The 18,472-nt window shown below is 44.6% G+C and overlaps 1 protein-coding gene across 3 annotated transcripts in view; it reads left to right on the top strand.

Annotated features, from left to right (window-relative positions):
* The window catches only part of LOC149366997 (solute carrier family 4 member 11-like), a 138,101-nt gene that overhangs the window by 63,579 nt on the left and 56,050 nt on the right, over positions 1-18,472 (top strand). For all 3 annotated transcript variants that reach the window (XM_089553540.1, XM_089553534.1, XM_089553527.1), the window contains exon 4: positions 16,123-16,192. In XM_089553540.1, coding sequence (XP_089409666.1) covers positions 16,123-16,192 — 70 coding nt within the window. The remainder of the gene's footprint in view (positions 1-16,122; positions 16,193-18,472) is intronic.

Genomic DNA, 18,472 nt, shown 5'->3' with positions numbered 1-18,472 from the left:
TTTTTTGTTTTTTGAGCCGAAAAGCTTCACTAGGCTCATCAACACCGCGCTTCGCGTGAGCCACCCCTCGGCGCCGCCACTTGTTCTCCTCGCAACCTTTTTACCCTTCGGCGCTGCTGCGCGGTCGCAACGGTCGCCGCCGCCGTCCCAAGAGGAGAATGTTCTTTGGCAAGGCGTTGCGAGAACGCGTGAGCGGAATATCTGTGCGGGCGCTGTTCTCTAAAAATGGTTGAAGAACTCAATATTCTCATAATAACTAGTCTTTGAAGGGAACTCGCGCTGCTTTATGCGGACGAATATGGTTTCCAAGCAGATAGCTGAATTGAGTCTGCCCGGCTTTATTTCAGATATAAGTAAGCTCATAAAATATGTACCAATGCAATTGTTAAATATAGGAAGATTCATAGATTTTAACAACGTTTCATATTCTAAAAATGTTGAAGAACTAATTGTTCTCATAATAACTAATCTTTGAACTGAACACGCGCTGCTTTATGAGAACCAATATGGTTTCCAAACAGGTAAATAAATTGAGCCGGCCTTGTTTTATTTCAGATATAAGTAAGCTCATAAAATATGTAGAAATGCAATCGTAAACAAAAGACAGTTTCCTAGATTTTAACAACGCTTTAGATTCGATTAACCATGAAGTACTCATCAAAAACCACCATATGACGAAATAAAGGGCGTTTCATTTCAACTATTACTCATTTACTTGTTGAATCTTTCCCGGTTTGTTGTTACAAGTAATGCTCTCTCAGGTTTCGAATTTATTAAATGTCGTGGTGAAGTTTCTTGATAAGTCCCTTTATTATTTGCTATCTATAATAATGGCATCATTGGTATTCAGGAGAGGTCAGATATCCTAATCCATGCTGCTGATACCAGTTTCTTCTCTTTGCTCATCTAACGAACCATCTAGATTATCAGCAACAAACGAAAGTCTTTATAATCGTCGACATCTGTTTATGCAAATCAGCTCAAGATAAAAGTTAATAAACCTAAATATATATTAAGACAACTCTTAATAGACCAACTGATGTAACTAACGCCACCTCCCTTCGGTCTTCTTAAAAAATTCAGGGGGGCACTTTGTTGACCTAAAGTGCGGTGAGGCGAAAGCCTTTAGAGCGGTGTTGCTGCTTGTGTCACTCATGCGTGGTTAAGATGTTAACTAAGTACACAATTGTTTGTGAATCTTAAATGCTGAAGGCACTGGAGGGCGTTTGGGAGGCATCCCGTCTGATACGATGCTTTTCTGCAAACACTCTCCAGCGTCCTAGACAAGGGGAACTACATATGCGTTGGCAGGAAGTGGCGCAGCCATTTCGGCTGTGGAACGAAAGGATGGTGGTTCGAATCCCATCATGCACAAAGATTTTTTTTTCTGGTCTGACTGGAAAATCGTGACACCTCTGCTGACAGCCTTCTGCTTACAAACTTCTGTCGTCAACGATGAGGCATTGAAGGCTTTCGCCTTAAAATGCGTTTCAATACGTACGTGTTTGGGTGCTTCGTTCAGCAAAACCTTTGCTGGTCCCGTCATGTAGAGCTCCCTACAAGCAAAGCTGCCCATTACATTGGTATTTCAAAAAAACTTCGCCTGCTGCTACCGATACACTTCAAAAGCGACTATATTTCACTACTGCTCAATTACGCGTGCTCTACTGTTTGTTGGTATGTGGTTGGGGTTTGAAAACAAACAGGATTTATCGCTTGAAAAATAAGGGTCATTGGTTTGTTTACAAACTGTCGAGATACTATTTTGTTTCTGCTTTCTTTAGACCAAACCAAACATTAAATATTACTGTATAACAAGCATAATTTTTATACTGGGATTGGACATGCGGGTGTGCAGAATTTTTTAAATACATTTATCAGTAGAAAGCTGCACTGCGGCATCAGAAACATATTTTATGAAACCTCCAATAAGGACTGGGTATGGAGCGCAATTCAATAGTAAATTCGCTGGCTTTTAATATATTACCCCGGTGTAGATGATGTAACAAATTCATCATCATCATCATCATCATCGATTTGTAACAAATTACTCTTCCTTTTTCACTTCAAGGAAAAAATTAAAATGTACTTTACAGAACATTTGTGATTTTTTACCTTGTTTTTTTATTGCCTGGCCGCCTGTGGCTGGGAGTGGCGTTCACAAACGCCTATTCCCATCTCATCTCAATGGCTGACTCTCCTGCGTGTGGCCAGTGTGATTGTGACGAGACGATCAGCCACCTCCTCTGTGACTGCCCTCGTTTTGAGCGAGAGCGCGGTTGCCTAGTTGCTTCTCTGCTCCGCTTGGACTCGCGTCCTTTAACAGAGTCTAACGTTCTGGGGCCTTGGACGCAACCTTCCAGACAACGGAAAGCGGTGAAAGCGCTCCTGAATTTCCTAAGGGACTCGGGGTTGCATTCCCGCCTATAATCTTTATGTTTTCAGTGCGCGCCCTCTGTCCCTGTGACATAGTGGTCGATGGACACTTGACAGACTCATTTCTTTGCCGCTCTTTTTCCTTTTTTCCCCTTTGTTCCCCTCCCCAAGTGTAGGGTAGCCAACTGGGCATCGCCTGGTTAACCTCCCTGCCTTTCCGTCCTTTTCTCTCTCTCTCTCTCTCTCTGCATTTAATGTGCTAGAAACTGTGTTAGGGTGTTGCACTTTGATGTGTTGCTGCTTCTGGTTGGTGTACATCTCTGTTTCAATTCGTTGACTTGTAACCCTTTGATTAGGCTACTATGTGCCTTTCAATTTGGTTTCAGTTTTAGTATATTGAATATATTTCGTTTTCAAGCGCACACAAAAGGTAGTACAGAAAGAGGTCCCAAAGTGGAACTCTCTGAGGAACCTGCCGTTAAAAAGTGCGTAAGGTAGTGCATTTCGGGCAAATCAGGATTTTCGCAAATACAAATGAAAATGCCAGAATGTTCACAATGTTTACGAATACAACAGACCAACTGAAACACTACAAATTAGGTCTAGTAGTTTTTCAGTCGAAGTCAAGTTCGAAGTAAATACAGTTTCAGGCGTTGTTTACAGAAATATTCCGATCTAAATGATTTAATGAATATGAATAGTGTATGACAAAATTATACTGCTGAAAACAGTACCGTACGTTTACCGTAATTTGTATTCATTTTTGGTAAAAGTAGATGACTATAAGCTGCAGATCTCATGATACTGCTGCTCTGGAAACAAGATGTCGTGAAGGTGCTGATGCTCAGGATTTTGTGACGTGATCTATGCATGAGCAAACCTTACCTTGCTTTTAGCTCAGATAATAACGGGAAGATGTTAAGGTTTTGATAAACGAGGGAAGAAGGTGCTTTGTATGAGCTGAAGAGGATAATCCTAACTGCGTGGTATTGGAGGCATCTAATTCATTTTAGGCGTGAAACTTATGTGTTACTGCATGATGATGATATGCAGCGCTTACCGTGATTATGAATAAAAGCAGCCGCTGCGGTGGCTCAGTGGTTACGGCGCTCGGCTGCTGGCCCGAAAGACGCGGGTTTGATCCCGGCCGAGGCGGCCGAATTTCGATGGAGGAGAAACACTAGAAACCCGCGTACTGTGCGATGTCAGTGCACCTTCAAGATTTCCAGGTGGTCGAAATTTCCGGAGCCCTCCACTACGGCGTCCTTCATAGCCTGAGTCGCTTTGGGACGTTAAACCCCAATAAACCAAAGAAACCCAACCTATGAGTAAAAGCGTACTAAAATGATGCAAGGATGTGCTGTCGAAAGTAGCTCCTCGTGCGAATGAATTTACCAATGCCAAAACCGATTTCTTTCATTATTATGCGACATAATTATTGAACTTGGAACGTGAACATAGCTAAATTCATAAAGAGTTACAATTTAATGTTTGCAAAATAAATTGCTGAATTGTGTTCCACGTGTCAACTATGATGCCGAAGGCCCAGTTAGATGACTCTTACGCAAGCTATTCCATCCATTTTCCCCAGTGCAGGGTAGCCAACCAGAGCATCGTTCTGGTTAACATCCCTGCCTTCACTTTCCCTCTGTCTTCCCCCTATTTCTCTCTATCTTGCCCAGTTCTACAGCAAAACTGAATTTACCAAAAAACTTCATTTATCTATAACTCTAATTCAAAGAACTATATGTAAAATATGACTGCTGCCTTGTTACTGTATGAGAATGAAGCTAGCTTAGGTGCATGATATCCAACCCTCTCTGCGCAGTCATAGGATACAAGGTGAGCGAACTGGATATCCCGTTAAGTGCGAATACTTCTTCCTGCATATGAGGTCGCCATGCTATTTTTTTTTTCAGAGAGGAACCGTTAATAAAGCTGCAAATGGCCGTAGTCGGTTTTTCATGCTTGGCTTTCTTAGTGCGTTAATGTGTTTGCGTAATAACAGACAAAAAATAAACAGGCAGACACACTGAATGAAACCTTTACGTTGGGGAAAACATTGTTTTTTTCACAAACGTGTGTCATTTTTGCGGGGCGCGTAACCTTACAGTCCTGCAAAAATTACGAGGACACTTTGGCAACTAAAGTGTTGAGAGGCGAAAAACGAGGACACTATGCCGTGACGACTTCCGGTGGATTTGACGTCACACCGTTCCCGTGGCTATATCGATACCAATTATACATCTTTCGTGAATCTTAAGTGTTAATTACGCTTAATTACACATTTTTCCATCTCATTTGACACAAATACGACGTTTTCCAGACCTTTCTGTGACAATTTTCACTATGCCATGACGACTTCCGGTGAATGTGACGTCACACCGTTCTTGTGGGTAATCGACGTCGACGCTATTTCGACGCAATTTCGACATTTTTGCCTATAATTAATTAAATAACTAATCGACAGTCATCAAACTTGGCTTCTAGGTTCACTTTATCCTCCTCTATCAGAAGCAACCATTTATTTTCTTCTATCTTTTTTACTTCTCGAGTTACCCGCGTGTGACACGCTTTGTTAACGGACGACAGTATGCTTAAAGCGAGCCCATGCCTCCTACTTTGAAAGTGGAGTGGCGCTTCTTGACCATATTGGCAATTTTGCCACTGCACTGATACACGCCACATAGTTCGCCATGGCTTTCATTGTAGTACGAATAAAGCCTTTTCGCGAGACAGTAAGAAAAAGAACAAGCACTGTATGCCTTGTGTGCTGTCCGCTCCTGTTTCCTCTGTTCTCGGTGGTCTACAAACTAATCCGTACATCAGGATGCGGACGGCTCGGGCAACCTCTGCAGCGCTGCACCTGTCATGTATTTCGCGTCCGAACGCCTCAAGCGAATCGAGGAAAGAAAAAAATTAAACATTCTCTCCATGGGGCCCCCAAACCCACCGAAAAACAGGCGTTGCAGAAGAAGCACCAAAAGCAGCAACAGCCACTGAGGAGAGCTCACGACTAAATCTACGAAGCGAACAATTCGAGCGCAGACCTCCCTTCTCTGGCTCGCTTTTCTTCCTGTCAGTCTTAGGGCGTCCGCAAAGGGGTCTCTCTTCCCTCTTTCCCTTTTCATTTCCCTCAGCCAGGGGCTGGGGAAAAGGGATATCTCCCTTCTCCCTTTGTCCCCAACATTTCCCTCATTTCCCTCTATCCACTGCACCCTGCGAAGAGATCTCTCCCCATTTCCCTCATCTTTCCCTAGGCCGGCGCGTCCGCAATGAGATCTCTCTTCCCCACTTCCCTCGCCCTTTCCCCTTCTCGGGCCTCGGGAAGGCGTCCGCAAAAGGATCAATGCCTGGGAAGAGGCTCCTTTATCGACGCTGCCGCCGCCGCCTCGGAGATCGATCGCCGAACCAAGAACGACCGATGAGGGGAGCCAAAGGCTGGTGGGGAGAACCGGGGGCCAGGGGGGGGGGGGGAGGTGCCAGAGGAACCGAATGAAAGGTCGAGCACGACGAACGCGCTCGGCCTGGCCTAGGCTTTGCCGTCGTTGCTGTCGCCGCCGTGGCCCCGATGCTGCCGACGCCGCCGGTTGGCGCGCTGCTCGCCTCGCCTGCTGCTTATGCTGTTGCTCCCTGGTGGTGGGGGTCCCGCGTTGGGCTGTGCGCGTTCGGCGAGCACCGCTCTCGTTAATGCGACACACTCTGTCTATAGTGCGCGGAGCTCGGTATCGCCGCGATTCGCTTTGTGGCTGTACGTTGGTGGCGCTTAGGCGCTTACGGGAACCAGTGTAGTGTTTGATGTGGTCCTTATTAAGTGCGTACAATTATATGCATTATAATATTTACTATTTGTATAAATATACCACAACAGAGTAATACAATCTCTTAGTACACGTACGGATGTGTACCGGTATTATTTTTTTCTTTCTGATGTGATTGAAATGGGCAATGAATCGCCAAGTGATGTTGTTGAACAGGTTGATGCGGAAAAATTTTTCTTAGGTGTGGAGACGTTTTCGCGGGAACAGGGTGGAAATTTGTAATTCTGTTTTTGCGAATGTATTCTTTGCAATGAGAGTTGTACTTAGAATTGTATTTGTATGTGTTTTCCCTCCCTGTAATGACCATCATCAGAGGATTAACAGTGTGAATAAATAAATAAATTAATGAATAAATAAATAAATAAATAAAATACATGCAAATATAATGTAGCTAATTCTACGCTCCATCTATAATGTATCTAAAGAGTACATAAAATCTTCGGATACCTGTATGGCGACTGCAGTTGGACGTGGTCGTTTGAAATGTATGAAGGAGTAATTAAAGCAATAAGTACAGTGAAGAGTTCGCAAGAATGAAAAATAAGCTCGAAGGTAGGTGAAGCTATTCTTTTTGAGTAAAAGAATTGTGGTGTTCATAAATGCGAAATTAGTAGTGTAACTGCTTCACGCCTGCAAAATAATTGATAAGAAAGTACAAGAAAAAAAAAACCACATGCTGCCAGTGGGATCCGCAACCCACGAGCTCCGTATGTCACGTGCAGGGCTCTACCGACAGAGCTTCGGCGGAAGCTGTCAAGCCTGCTTTCGGGGGCGTTTGTGTTATGTTTGTGATCTCACCTTGAGAGAGTTAGGTTACAAGCCACCGTTGTCCGGAGCGGCGGGCATAGAATGTCCTGTATTACCGCGACTGTCACGTGGAACATGATCGAACGGTGAGGGCGGCAGCTTTGCGAGAGCCCTCTTAAAGGGTAACTGCAGCACTTCTTGGAGAATTTCGCGATATTCAAGGATTCAAATCTATGTAAGCTTTAGGTAAAGCATGCCAAGTGTTTTTGCCCTAGCATTTAAAATAGTGTTGTAATCGACGATTGCAATTTGCGCTTCTCCTCAATGCACTGGAGAAGTGCAGGAAAACTCAGCGTGACGTCACGGAAGGTATGATTTCAAATTACCGCTGTCTTCAGCCACACCCTGCCCTGACGCGTTAGACGCTGCCGAACAACTCTCGGCAGGGTTCGATGACCTTCGATGACGTCATCATGCCCCCCCCCCCCCCCCCTTGGCGTTGTGCGCTGCGGAGAAGCTTGAAGGGCGTCCGGATTTTAATCGGCCATTACTTCACTATTTCAAGTGCCAGCCCAAAAAGACTTCGCATGCTTTACCTGCAAGTTTCACACATTCGACCCTCTTAAGCTCGTTGATTTCTAAAAGCTATGCAGTTTCCCTTTAAAGGGCAACTGAAGAGTTTTCAGAATTCGATTATTTTAGCCCAGCCGAATGCTTGAAACTTGCAGGTAAAGGATGCGAAATCTTTTTGCGGTACGATTTGAAATGGCGATGTAATCGCCGACTAAATAGGCATCGGTGTTCAGGCTTCTCTGCAGTGCACAGCGGCAGGTGGAGGCCCCAGTGATGACGTCACGTGCGGCGGCGCTAAGTTTCCAGCGAAGAAGCGGTTGTTTCAAAGATTAAAAAGAATGCCGTCGTAGGTGAAGCTCATGAAGCATTGTTTGGCGGCATCGGAAGACGCATGGCAGCATGTAGACGAAGGCAGTGGACATCTGAAATGTAGACAGTTATGACGTCACCACGAGTTTCCCCGCACTTCTCCAGTTAAGTCAGGAGAAGTCTGAAAATCGTCGTGGTTTTAATCGGGGATTGCGTCGCCATTTTAAATGCGAGCGCAAGACTACTTGGCATGCATTACCAGGAAGCTTCATAGATTCGAATTCTCGAATAACCTCGAATTGTCAGAAAAGCATTTTATCCTATGGATCAAGGCTGCCAGAACCGATGACCTCATTAAGCTATTGAACAAGCAAGAGTAGCGAAATGAGCGGCTCCTTATGAAATAGTTACGAATGAAGCCGACAGTCATGGAAACCCAGGAAAGCATAGGAGATTGTCCCTTTTTCTTATGTGGTGTTGATTAATTGGAAATTTGTAAGCTACACACGCAGACAAGCATATACATATGCGTCTGGGCAAATGTTATATATATAACTGTTATATATTTATTTTCAACTGTTATATACATAACAGCTGAAAAAAGGCCAGTATGAACCAGAATTTATATACTTACAAAGTAGAATGGGGCACGCTTAAAAACATAAGGGTTTACGGACTTTCAGCTGGGCACCGCTGCTACCTCTGGTCGCCCTTTCGGCTTTCTTTCCCCCTTTTTTTTCTCTCCGACGCTACCTCCTCGCTACTTCCCTTCTTTCACTTTCCTTAACCCTTTTATGGACCAGGCGCTTTACGCTTTTAAGTAACAAGCGGCAAAAGAGCGCGGGAGTCGAAGACCCTTACCCCGGCCGCGGCAGTCGAATTTCTTTGTAGGCGAAATTCCAGAGGCCCGTGCACTGTGCGATGTCAGTGCACGATAAAGAACCCCAGGTGGTCGAAATTCCCGGAGCCCTCTACTACGGCGTCCCTCGTAGCCTGAGTCGCTTTGGGACGTTAAACCCCATAAACCAACCAACCAACCTTACCCTACCGCCTCTTCTTAGCCCTTCGGCAGCTGATTGCGCTACTTGCCCTCAAAATCTTATAGTACCACGGCCGTCTCTTGAAGGGGCCTCAAAACTTCCTTCCTGCCTCTCTTTTTTACATCTTAACGTTTCTTCCCCATTCCTCCCTTCTTCCGTACCCCCGAGCCCATGCCTCCTTAAAAGGCCAGTTAAGATGCAGTTGGTGCTGTTTTAAGTTGTCTTCGCTCCTTCTTTTCATTATAAGTTTTAATTTCGCCTGCTCTCTTCCTCATCGTCCTTTTTCTTTTTTTCACTGGTGGTTAACGTTGATGCCCTACCTCACGCATGCTTAAAAGCTGCGTCTGCCGAATGTTGTGTCGAAAATACTGGTCCTCCAGCTGAACCATCATGTAATGAACGCTGTTATGCTTTTTTGTGTGTGTGATTTATCCTTATACTTAACAATCTGATGCCTAGAAAGCATCTTTCACGGCGCAGATTTTACCGGGTCCCGTAGTACTACTAAGACCTCGACCAAGTGTCAAACGATGAGAAATGGCAGCCGGCTGGGTGGACACTTCATGCAATCGAAGCCCGCTGGAAGAAAAAGAAAAACAACACTACAAACCATATTAAGGGGCGAAGAAAACATAGAGAAGATGACCACAACGCCTTCGAGGAAGCACCGGCAAGCGGTTTTCTTAAAACCCCGGAAGGAAATAGTCACTAGCTCGAAAATAGCCGGAGCGTTCCATAGGCTTAACGGCGTGGCCTTAAACGCATGAGAAGAAGGTGCAATGAATGAGGTCTTTTCGCGGTTCACGTCGTCTGCAGTAATCTGCCTTAAAAGCAGAGTGGAAATCGATTAATGGAATCGCCTTATCATCGCGATAATATTTAAAGATCTATTTCTTTCATTCATTCATTCATTCATTCATTCATTCATTCATTCATTCATTCATTCATTCATTCATTCATTCATTCATTCATTCAATTATGACTTGACATTTTTATGAATGATATGGCGACAAGCTCATGGAACGGTCGGGGAATAAAGACAGTTATAATGAAACAGTGGCGAAATATCTGTACAAGGTGTTTTGTTTATGAAATGTGTGGTGTGTATTAGGGACATGCAAATTAATAAAACAACGCCTTCAGGTTCCGGAAATTTAGTCCTAAAATATCTGTTTCCGCTTTAATATGTTCATTTAGTAATCGAGGCAGGTTATTCCTAAGACTCTGAAACCCATAGTTCGTACGGCATTTTGGCACTTTCCAACGGTCTGTTGTCCTCGTATTATAGGCCGCGTTGCCTATTAATTCTAAGTTCGATATATCCAAAAACAGCCTTTGATTTTCCTTGATGCTGAGTTTATATTCGCGTAGGAGTTTATAATGATACATATTAGTTGTTGGAATGACCTTAAGATCTCTGAAGATAAGTTTACTTGAGTGAAACTTAGGCAAATTATTAATTTCTGCCCCCTTTCCCCCCCCTCCCGCCCCCTAAGAAAAAAAAGCATAAAACATTAAGCATTTGACACTCTTCTTTCTCCCAAAGGTGCGTTACTAAAGATATGGTTAGCAGAAACGTTCTAACTAACGGGATAGCGTTAGAGTCTCTGTTCTGCAGACGATCCGGCGTCGTCATCGTCGACGTTGTGCGCGAAAACTCCCCCGAGAAGCAGCCTAAGTGGGCAACCTAGGTCACGTGACCTTGTGACGTCATCCCAACCTGGCAGTGATCAAACTGACCAGCGTGGCAGGTGGCAGTTCAGTTAATGACTGGTCGCGAGAAATTGCTCGAGAAGAACAATCTGGGTCACACTAGCCCCACCGCTCGAAGTAGCTACAATTGCAGGGCAGTGGCGCATCGCTAAAACCCTGCACCGCTGTGCCAGGAGTGGTATGAGGACTACCAGGCATCTATGACTGTAAAATCGACAATGACCAATTCCACTCACATGGGCATTAAGTCATTAAAGTCCCCTCCAGATTTTGTGACATGTGCGGGTGCCAAGGCTGAGACTGTGAGAGGCAACCTAGCGAATAAACTGGCAGAAATGGAACTTTTTCTGAGCACGCTAAAACGCGACTATCGATAAGCGCACCAATGTTCCCCTTGCAAATCGCTCGAAAATCAAAGGCAGCCCCATTTTTATCTTGACGTGTAACATTTTAAAACCGGATTATCCACTGACAAGTGCACGAGAGCAATCTAACAAACCTAATCCCCCCCTCAGTCCACCCCCCTCCCCCCTCCTTGGTAGCACCATTTCCACGACAGCATTTCGGCGAAGGCCTAGCGTTGAAAACTCCGTGTACTAAGATTTCTGTGCTCGTTCCTTTCAGGTGAGCGACGAAAAGGTGCAGTCGTTCTCGCGTATGAATGAACCGCTTCAAATTAACTAAGAAGTACTCCTGATCTGTTATGTTAGTTTAAGCGGAAGCGTCGAAGAATCCCACAGCTCGTAGGGACTGCCCCCCCGTCTTTCTGAGTCGCTATTCTGCGTGCGCCGGTTGTCACACTTAGTTTGAAATTGGGAGTCTAGGACTAGGAGGAATTTTGCGAGGGGAGTGACTAGAGGAACACTGAGTGCTAATTGAGTACTGAGTACTAATGAAAGAGTGAGGCAGCGAAAGATTGCTATAAAAAATGGTTATGGCAGCCACATGGCCACTCACTGCAAAAGAATCAAATGCCGTCCCGGATGTGAAAAAAATTCATTGCAAGGTCTAAAGACAGAGTAGAGCGTGAAATAATAGAAGCATATCACATCAAGCAGAGGGGCCATATCTGCATAAGCAAGCCATCTGTGTCACTGTCAGATGAAGAGATTAGTTTTCTTAGTGGGTCTTTTTCAGCGTTATAATCATTGGTTTGGTACTTTTGGCACGTGTGCTTTTGTTAAATCGCTCCTTGTATCTGTTTTACTTTTATCTTTTTTACTGCTCGTGTGGTTATTAAGTGGTTTTTTCCATGAGTAACCTTAGTTGGAAGTTGGCGCCAGTCCCGTCTTGTGTGTGTTGTCTCTGTCTTTTAGCGCCAGTACGCTTTTTGCGTGAACCTTGTCATGCTACAACCAACTAGCTCAAATCAAAGACTTGCTGGAACTAATTGAAGTTGGCCTGTAATGACAAATTACCGCGTACTAATCCCAAATAGATTACTCTCGACGAAAACGAAGCAAATCAGAAAGCTAAATATAAGTTAGAACATAGGTTAATATACTATAAATAATATAATATAATATAATTTTATGTAATATAATATAATAGATAAGAATATAGATTAGAAAAGCAAAAAAAATAGCGATACAGGTGCCCCCTCCATCGGCAATTTCAGCAAGCAAACTGCGGTGACTCAGAGACAATTTTCTTTTCGCGAATCCTGGAGCCCAGGCTGCACCGCCATTCACACCCAGCCGTAGATCACGGAGTCCATTTTCTTCTTGACGTCGTGTGCTTGAATTGTGTTTCGGGAAAATTTTTAAATCCAAGTTCCTACGCCTAAAAAAAAAAGACAATTAAACTTTGACTACGTCAGTGACCCTATATTTTTCATTATAATCTCCTTTGTAGCGCAGCAAACACCAACGCAGCCAGAAAAAGCCATAATATTGATTGCTACGGTGAGAGAAAGTGGGATGGAGTAGTGCGAAGTGTCTCGTTAACGTCTTTCTGTAAAATTGTGCAGGCAACATTGTGAGATATGAGGCTATCTGTAATGGAGGGCAACAAATTAAATTCGACGTCCTGCAGCTCTAAGCGACGTTCAGTCAAAATACAAATTGGTCTGAGGGGGGGGGGGGGGGGGGTAGAGGCGGAGGGGATGAAGACTTTTGTGTTTTCTACCCTGGATACATTTTTAGCCCTGGAGATGTTAAAACGAACCGCACAGCTCGACTTATAGCTGCAAAGCCTGTGGCGTGTACTTCTATTCCGCGCTTCAGCTATAATTGTATTTTCCCTTTATGTTCCTCTCTGTGAATTTCACATTCAAGAAACTTTATACGCAGTCTGTTTGTCAGGTGTGTGAGTCGTGCCCATTCTAATGTGTACGCAAAACTTCTAATTCACGATAACTGCGTGTTTGAATACCTTCTCATACGCTAATAATATGTCCATAGCGAAAAACTGAGCGTACCGTATACAGCGTGCCGTAATTTTAATTTCAAAGAGAGCGCGCGAGAGCTCGCCTCAGAGCGCCTGGCCGTGCCAGGGCCAACGTCATTATGACGTCAGCAAGTTCTGCCATGACGTCTAGCGAGGAGCGCTGACGTCATCCGTCGGCGCGCTCCCTGCCTGGCGGCTCGCCAAGAACTCCGAGAAAGCGGCCGCGACCTGAGGAAAGCGCCAGTAGTTTGTGAGGAGGGCCTGTGATCAGCGCCTGTGTCTTGTGCTCTGCTTACTAGGCGGAGCCTTTGTCTAGTAAGCTTGCTGTTCTTCGTAATCACAACAGCAACTGATTACAATAAGCAGCGAGATAATTAATTATTCCTGGAGGGTTGAACTCAAAGGAGGCTATTATACCATGATTAGTGGATAAATAGGTGCAACCGCTGCAGAAAAAAAAACAACTAAACTAGAGAATTTAGCCTTACTTAGTACTGCTTCAAGAGGACACCATGTATCCCGTGCCGCCGTTTATTGTAGCTCATTCACAATCGGCAGTTCTCCTGTTATTCGCTCTCTCCCTTCCTCCTTTTTATTTCGGGCAAATCCGACGCCGAGGTAATAACAGATTTGTTAGCCTTACTTAGTACTACTTCAAAGGACATCATGTATCCCGCGCCGCCGGTTATTGTAGCACATTCACAATATCCGACGGTGATTCCCTTGTTATTCGCTCTCTCCCGTCCGCCTTTTTTTATTTCTGGCAAATTCGACACCAACGTAATAAAAGATTTTTTAGCCTTACTTAGTACTACTTCAAGAGGACTAGATGTATCCCGCGCCGCCATTTATTGTAGCCCATTCACAATATCCGTCAGCAATTCTCCTGTTATTCGCTCTACCCCCTCCTCCTTTTTATTTTTTTCAAATCCGACGCTGAGTACTGCTTCAAGAGGACACCAATACCATGTATCCCTCGCCGCCGTTTATTGTAGCACATTCACAATATCCATCGGCAATTCTCCTGTTATTCGCTCTCTCCCCTCCTCCTTTTTTATTTCTGGCAAATCCGACGCCGAGGTAATAACAGATTTTGACTACCGCTGTGCGCGGGGCGCTCGTTTTTTCTTTATTTGTTTATCCCGTTGGTGGCCGGCTTATAGATTTGTTTCGGTCGGCGGGTTTCCAGGCGACGGAGTTGACGAGGAAAGATGGCACTGTACTCTCCGCCAGGTTGCCGCTTCAAAAGGTAGAGGGTTCCTAACCTCTCTTCCGATTGGCGGGCTTTGTGCGAGTGCGAAAAGAAAAAAAGGAAAGAACGGACCACTAATGGAAAGGAAGGAGTCCGACAAAAGCCATCGACTCGCGCACCAGTCCTTTTCGACGACGCCCAACTACAGCAGTGCACACCACTCGTCTGTTGTAAGCGCGAGATAGCCGCTGTGCAGGTCAAAGAAACTCGAAGTGGACCAACATTGTCTGGAAAGTTTTCTGGGGCCTCTTAAACTTACACAACGTATACGTGGGGTGTGTAGTTGGAAAGAGGCTCGCCTTTGACGTTCTTTTTCTTTATTTTTTTTTGCTTCACGTCCGCTTATCGCGAACACCGAGAGAGATGTGGAGATAGCAAAGCAATTCCCGAAATTTTAAAAAGTAATAATTTTTTTTTTTCTGGGAAGGCAGGGAATTAGTCTTCTTTTTGCAAGCTCCCCGTTAAGTTGAACAGCCGCTACGTATCGGCAGCCTAGAAATTACTTCCGCAGTGTGATCAAATCTCGTTATATAATATTTTATGTATGTTCAGGAAATGTTTGCGAAATAAACGTGATAAACTTCTAAACATTTATTCCACTCAGTGAAAGGCGTCAAGAAAGATCGTCCCCGGAATTCCTTTTGTTCAGGTTAGGACTTACCGTTAGGAACCTATTTTTATCGCAGGAAAATAAAAATGGCGTAGCTTTTACACTGCATTCAGTCCCGTCATTTTTTCGCTTGCTGTCAGTCTTGCTGTTAAGCCCGCATAAACCGGAACTACCGGCATGCTTTGCTTCAGTCTTCATCGCCTTGCATACGCAGTAATGCTTACCGAGCACTTGGACCCGAATACCTCGCAACATTGGTGGATGCAAAAATTCTAATAAAAGAAATACTTTATGAATACCAATGCTTCAAAGTTTCCGAGATTAACGGGCCTACAAAGTGTAGGAAAGAAAACGCTTACCATGAAGTTTCAGTAAACTAGGAGGCTTGATAATGACAGGTATGTTCTCACTTCAAACTGGCCTTCGTGTACTGCTCGTTGCTTTATTTTGAAAGATCCTAAAATCAAAATTCGCACACCCTGCATAACACTGTACCTTTACCCTCGCTAACGTCTGTTCCGGAAAGAAAATTTTGCCATGAAATCCAGGGACAACCAACATTATGTTGTCGCTGAGGTACAAAAGAAAGGGAGAAGGGCTACTGCTATGGACGTCAGGGGATAGCGTTGTTTGTGTCAGGAAGTTATTTTCTTTTCTGGTGGTGAAGATAGTAATGATAGCAACGTGTGCCTCAACCTCAAAGCCACTGTACTGCCACCCCCAGCTCAATGCATAAGTAGCTCCGTGGGCAGTGATTCCAGGCGCCCTAATAGTTAATACACCATCCGTAAGGTGCCGCTGTGCCTTCGAGCGTTCAGATTCGTAGCGGTACCATCACCTGCGAAGTGAACAGCAGTACTGAAACGTTCCATATGAGCTTGTCGTATGGAATTATGGGAACATGGAGTCCATAAGATATGGAAATATATATGAATAGCCATATCTTGTCTTTATAGAGTCCATAAGCACTTCACATAGCTTCTATGAAATTTCCATACAATATACATGACGTCATGTGGAGTCCGTAGATTTCCGTACATGCTTCCATTTAGTCCATACCGACACCATATACTAGATACGGACTCCATAAAATTTCTTATGGAAACGTGTGGGGGATCTTGTCAAATAGAAACGTTCAGTAGGGTGCGCTTCTTCAAGAGAAGGTTATTTGCATATCTGAACAGTACACTAACACTTAAACTGTTACGTCATTGCTACTGCATAAAATATTACCGCTTTGTCGATGAAGCCGTAGGATGTTTTTAAATCTTTCTTTTTTTTTCTCCTGTGCAGGTGCTTGACGGACGAGAACAGATGGCGACCCTAGCGGAAGCGAAGGAATCGCTTTTCACTCACGAACAAGGTAAGCACGTCTGCGACTTCGAACACCAGGCACTGTGTGGCAGAGACGTTCAGGGAGCTCATAAGCCTGTCCCCAATAGATCACCGCCATATAAAGCCGCGCTTAATTCCGAAACTACCCAAGTTTCACACACAATCGCCATTGCATCCTTAGTACCCATTTCATGGCCGCATCTTATCTTCGTTTTTTTTTTTACCTCTTCCACTCTGCTCTCCTTCTGTCTTTATCTCCCAAATTCCCCTCCCTACGCAGAGTAGCATGCCAGCGATTTTTAAGCGCCGGCTAAATTCTCTGCTCTTCATTAAAGAGTCTCTCTCTCTCTCTCTCTTGCCTTCGCTTTCAATGCCCTGACCAAGCCCATATTTCTTCCTCTTGATTTCGACCAAGATGTCATTAACCTGCGTTTGTTCCCTCACCCACTCCGCCCGCTTTCGATCTCTTAACTTTACACCTATCATTTTTCTTTCCACATCTCGCTGCTTTGTCCTTAACTTAGGCTGAACACTCATCGTTAGCCTCCACGTTTCCGCCCCGTCGGTGAGTACCGGTAAGATACGGCTGTTGTATACTTTTCTCTTCTAGGATATTGGCTTGCGGTACATACAGGGTACATACAGGGGCGAAATAGCCATAGACGTCGATATAGTACATGGACGTCAGAGCAGCCACGGACGTCGATATAGTATGCGGACGCTTTGCTTTCGCGTTGCTCCAATGTGGGTCGCCGCGGTGACCTGAAAACAAATAAAGGAAAAAAAAAGAAAATAAAGATGATAAGAAAACAAAAAAAATGGTAAAAAAATGGAGGTAGAAAAAGAGAACACGGAAATTCTCTCGCGTTTCCTCGCTTAAGCAGACTTAAGTGCAATGCTGTAATTTTTAATGTCATTTCTATAGCCCCATCGCGGTCAGTTCCAGTTTAACGAAGGTGACAGACATTGAAGGGGCACTGCCGGCAATTCCATAAAAGCTTCGTTCCAGCGAAATTCTGTTTTCTAGCACCTAGCAGTCGACGACGAGCAATAGCACCGCCTGTAGCGACTACTACTAAATCTTGCGTTGTCCTGAAATAAGGCAAGCTCTGAGGCGCATCGGTGCATCTCAGGCGCGCCGCCGAAGGCTTCTTCCAGAGGGGTTACTACGTGCGCAGTATTACATGTACATACATGTGATAGTGCGCACGTAGTAACCCCTCTGGAAGAAGTCTTCGGCGGCGCGCCTGAGATGCACCGATGCGCCTCAGAGCTTGCCTTATTTCAGGACAACGCAAGATTTAGTAGTAGTCGCTACAGGCGGTGCTATTGCTCGTCGTCGACTGCTAGGTGCTAGAAAACAGAATTTCGCTGGAACGAAGCTTTTATGGAATTGCCGGCAGTGCCCCTTCAATGTCTGTCACCTTCGTTAAACTGGAACTGACCACGATGGGGCAATAGAAATGACATTAAAAATTACAGGATTGCACTTAAGTCTGCTTAAGCGAGGAAACGCGAGAGCATTTCCGTGTTCTCTTTTTCTCACTCCGTTTTTTTACCATTTTTTGTTTTCTTATCATTTTTATTTTATTTTTTTCCTTTATTTGTTTTCAGGTCATTGCGGCGACCCACATGGGAGCAACGCGAAAGCAAAGCGTCCGCATACTATATCGACCTCCGTGGCTGCTCTGACGTCCATGTACTATATCGACGTCTATGGCTATTTCGACGTCTAAGTGTACATTTCGCGTTTTTTCGCGGTTAATTAATTAAGTAAATGCACCTCCTCAACGCAATTTTTCTCACGTCAACATTTTATCACACACTATCTGTCACAATCACACTTTCACACATTTATCTTCTGAGAACGGCGTGATCATGCCGACAAAACTGCGGACAATTTTTGCTGACGAGACAAAGGTATATAATGCTCTGGCATTAATAAGCGGATCAGCGTTCATTTGTGGACGAACTGGCCGCCAATCATGGAAGCCATCACTTTCTAGAACATCTCGTAGGGATCTTTAATGCGCGCTGGCGGACGGTGCTGACTTAAAGGGAAGCTGAAACGGTTTTTCGAGAATTCGAGGTTATTCAAGAATTCGAATCTGTCAAGCTTCTAGATAAACCATGCGAAGTATTTTTACACTAGCATTTAAAATGGTGACATAGTCGTCGGTTTAGGCTTCTCCTCACTACGTTGGAGGAGTGCGAGGAAACTCGGCAATGAAGTCATTGTTGCCGAAATTTCAATGTGCGCTGCTTACGCCTGCATACTGCTGTGCGTCGTCAGATGGCGCCAAACAAT

This window comes from Amblyomma mixtum, chromosome 1 (genome assembly GCF_055824585.1).
Source record: "Amblyomma mixtum isolate Tamu chromosome 1, ASM5582458v1, whole genome shotgun sequence".
Classification (NCBI taxonomy): domain Eukaryota; kingdom Metazoa; phylum Arthropoda; class Arachnida; order Ixodida; family Ixodidae; genus Amblyomma; species Amblyomma mixtum.
The sequence above is the reverse complement of the archived record's forward strand: the minus strand, read 5'-3'. Positions and strand labels throughout refer to the sequence as shown.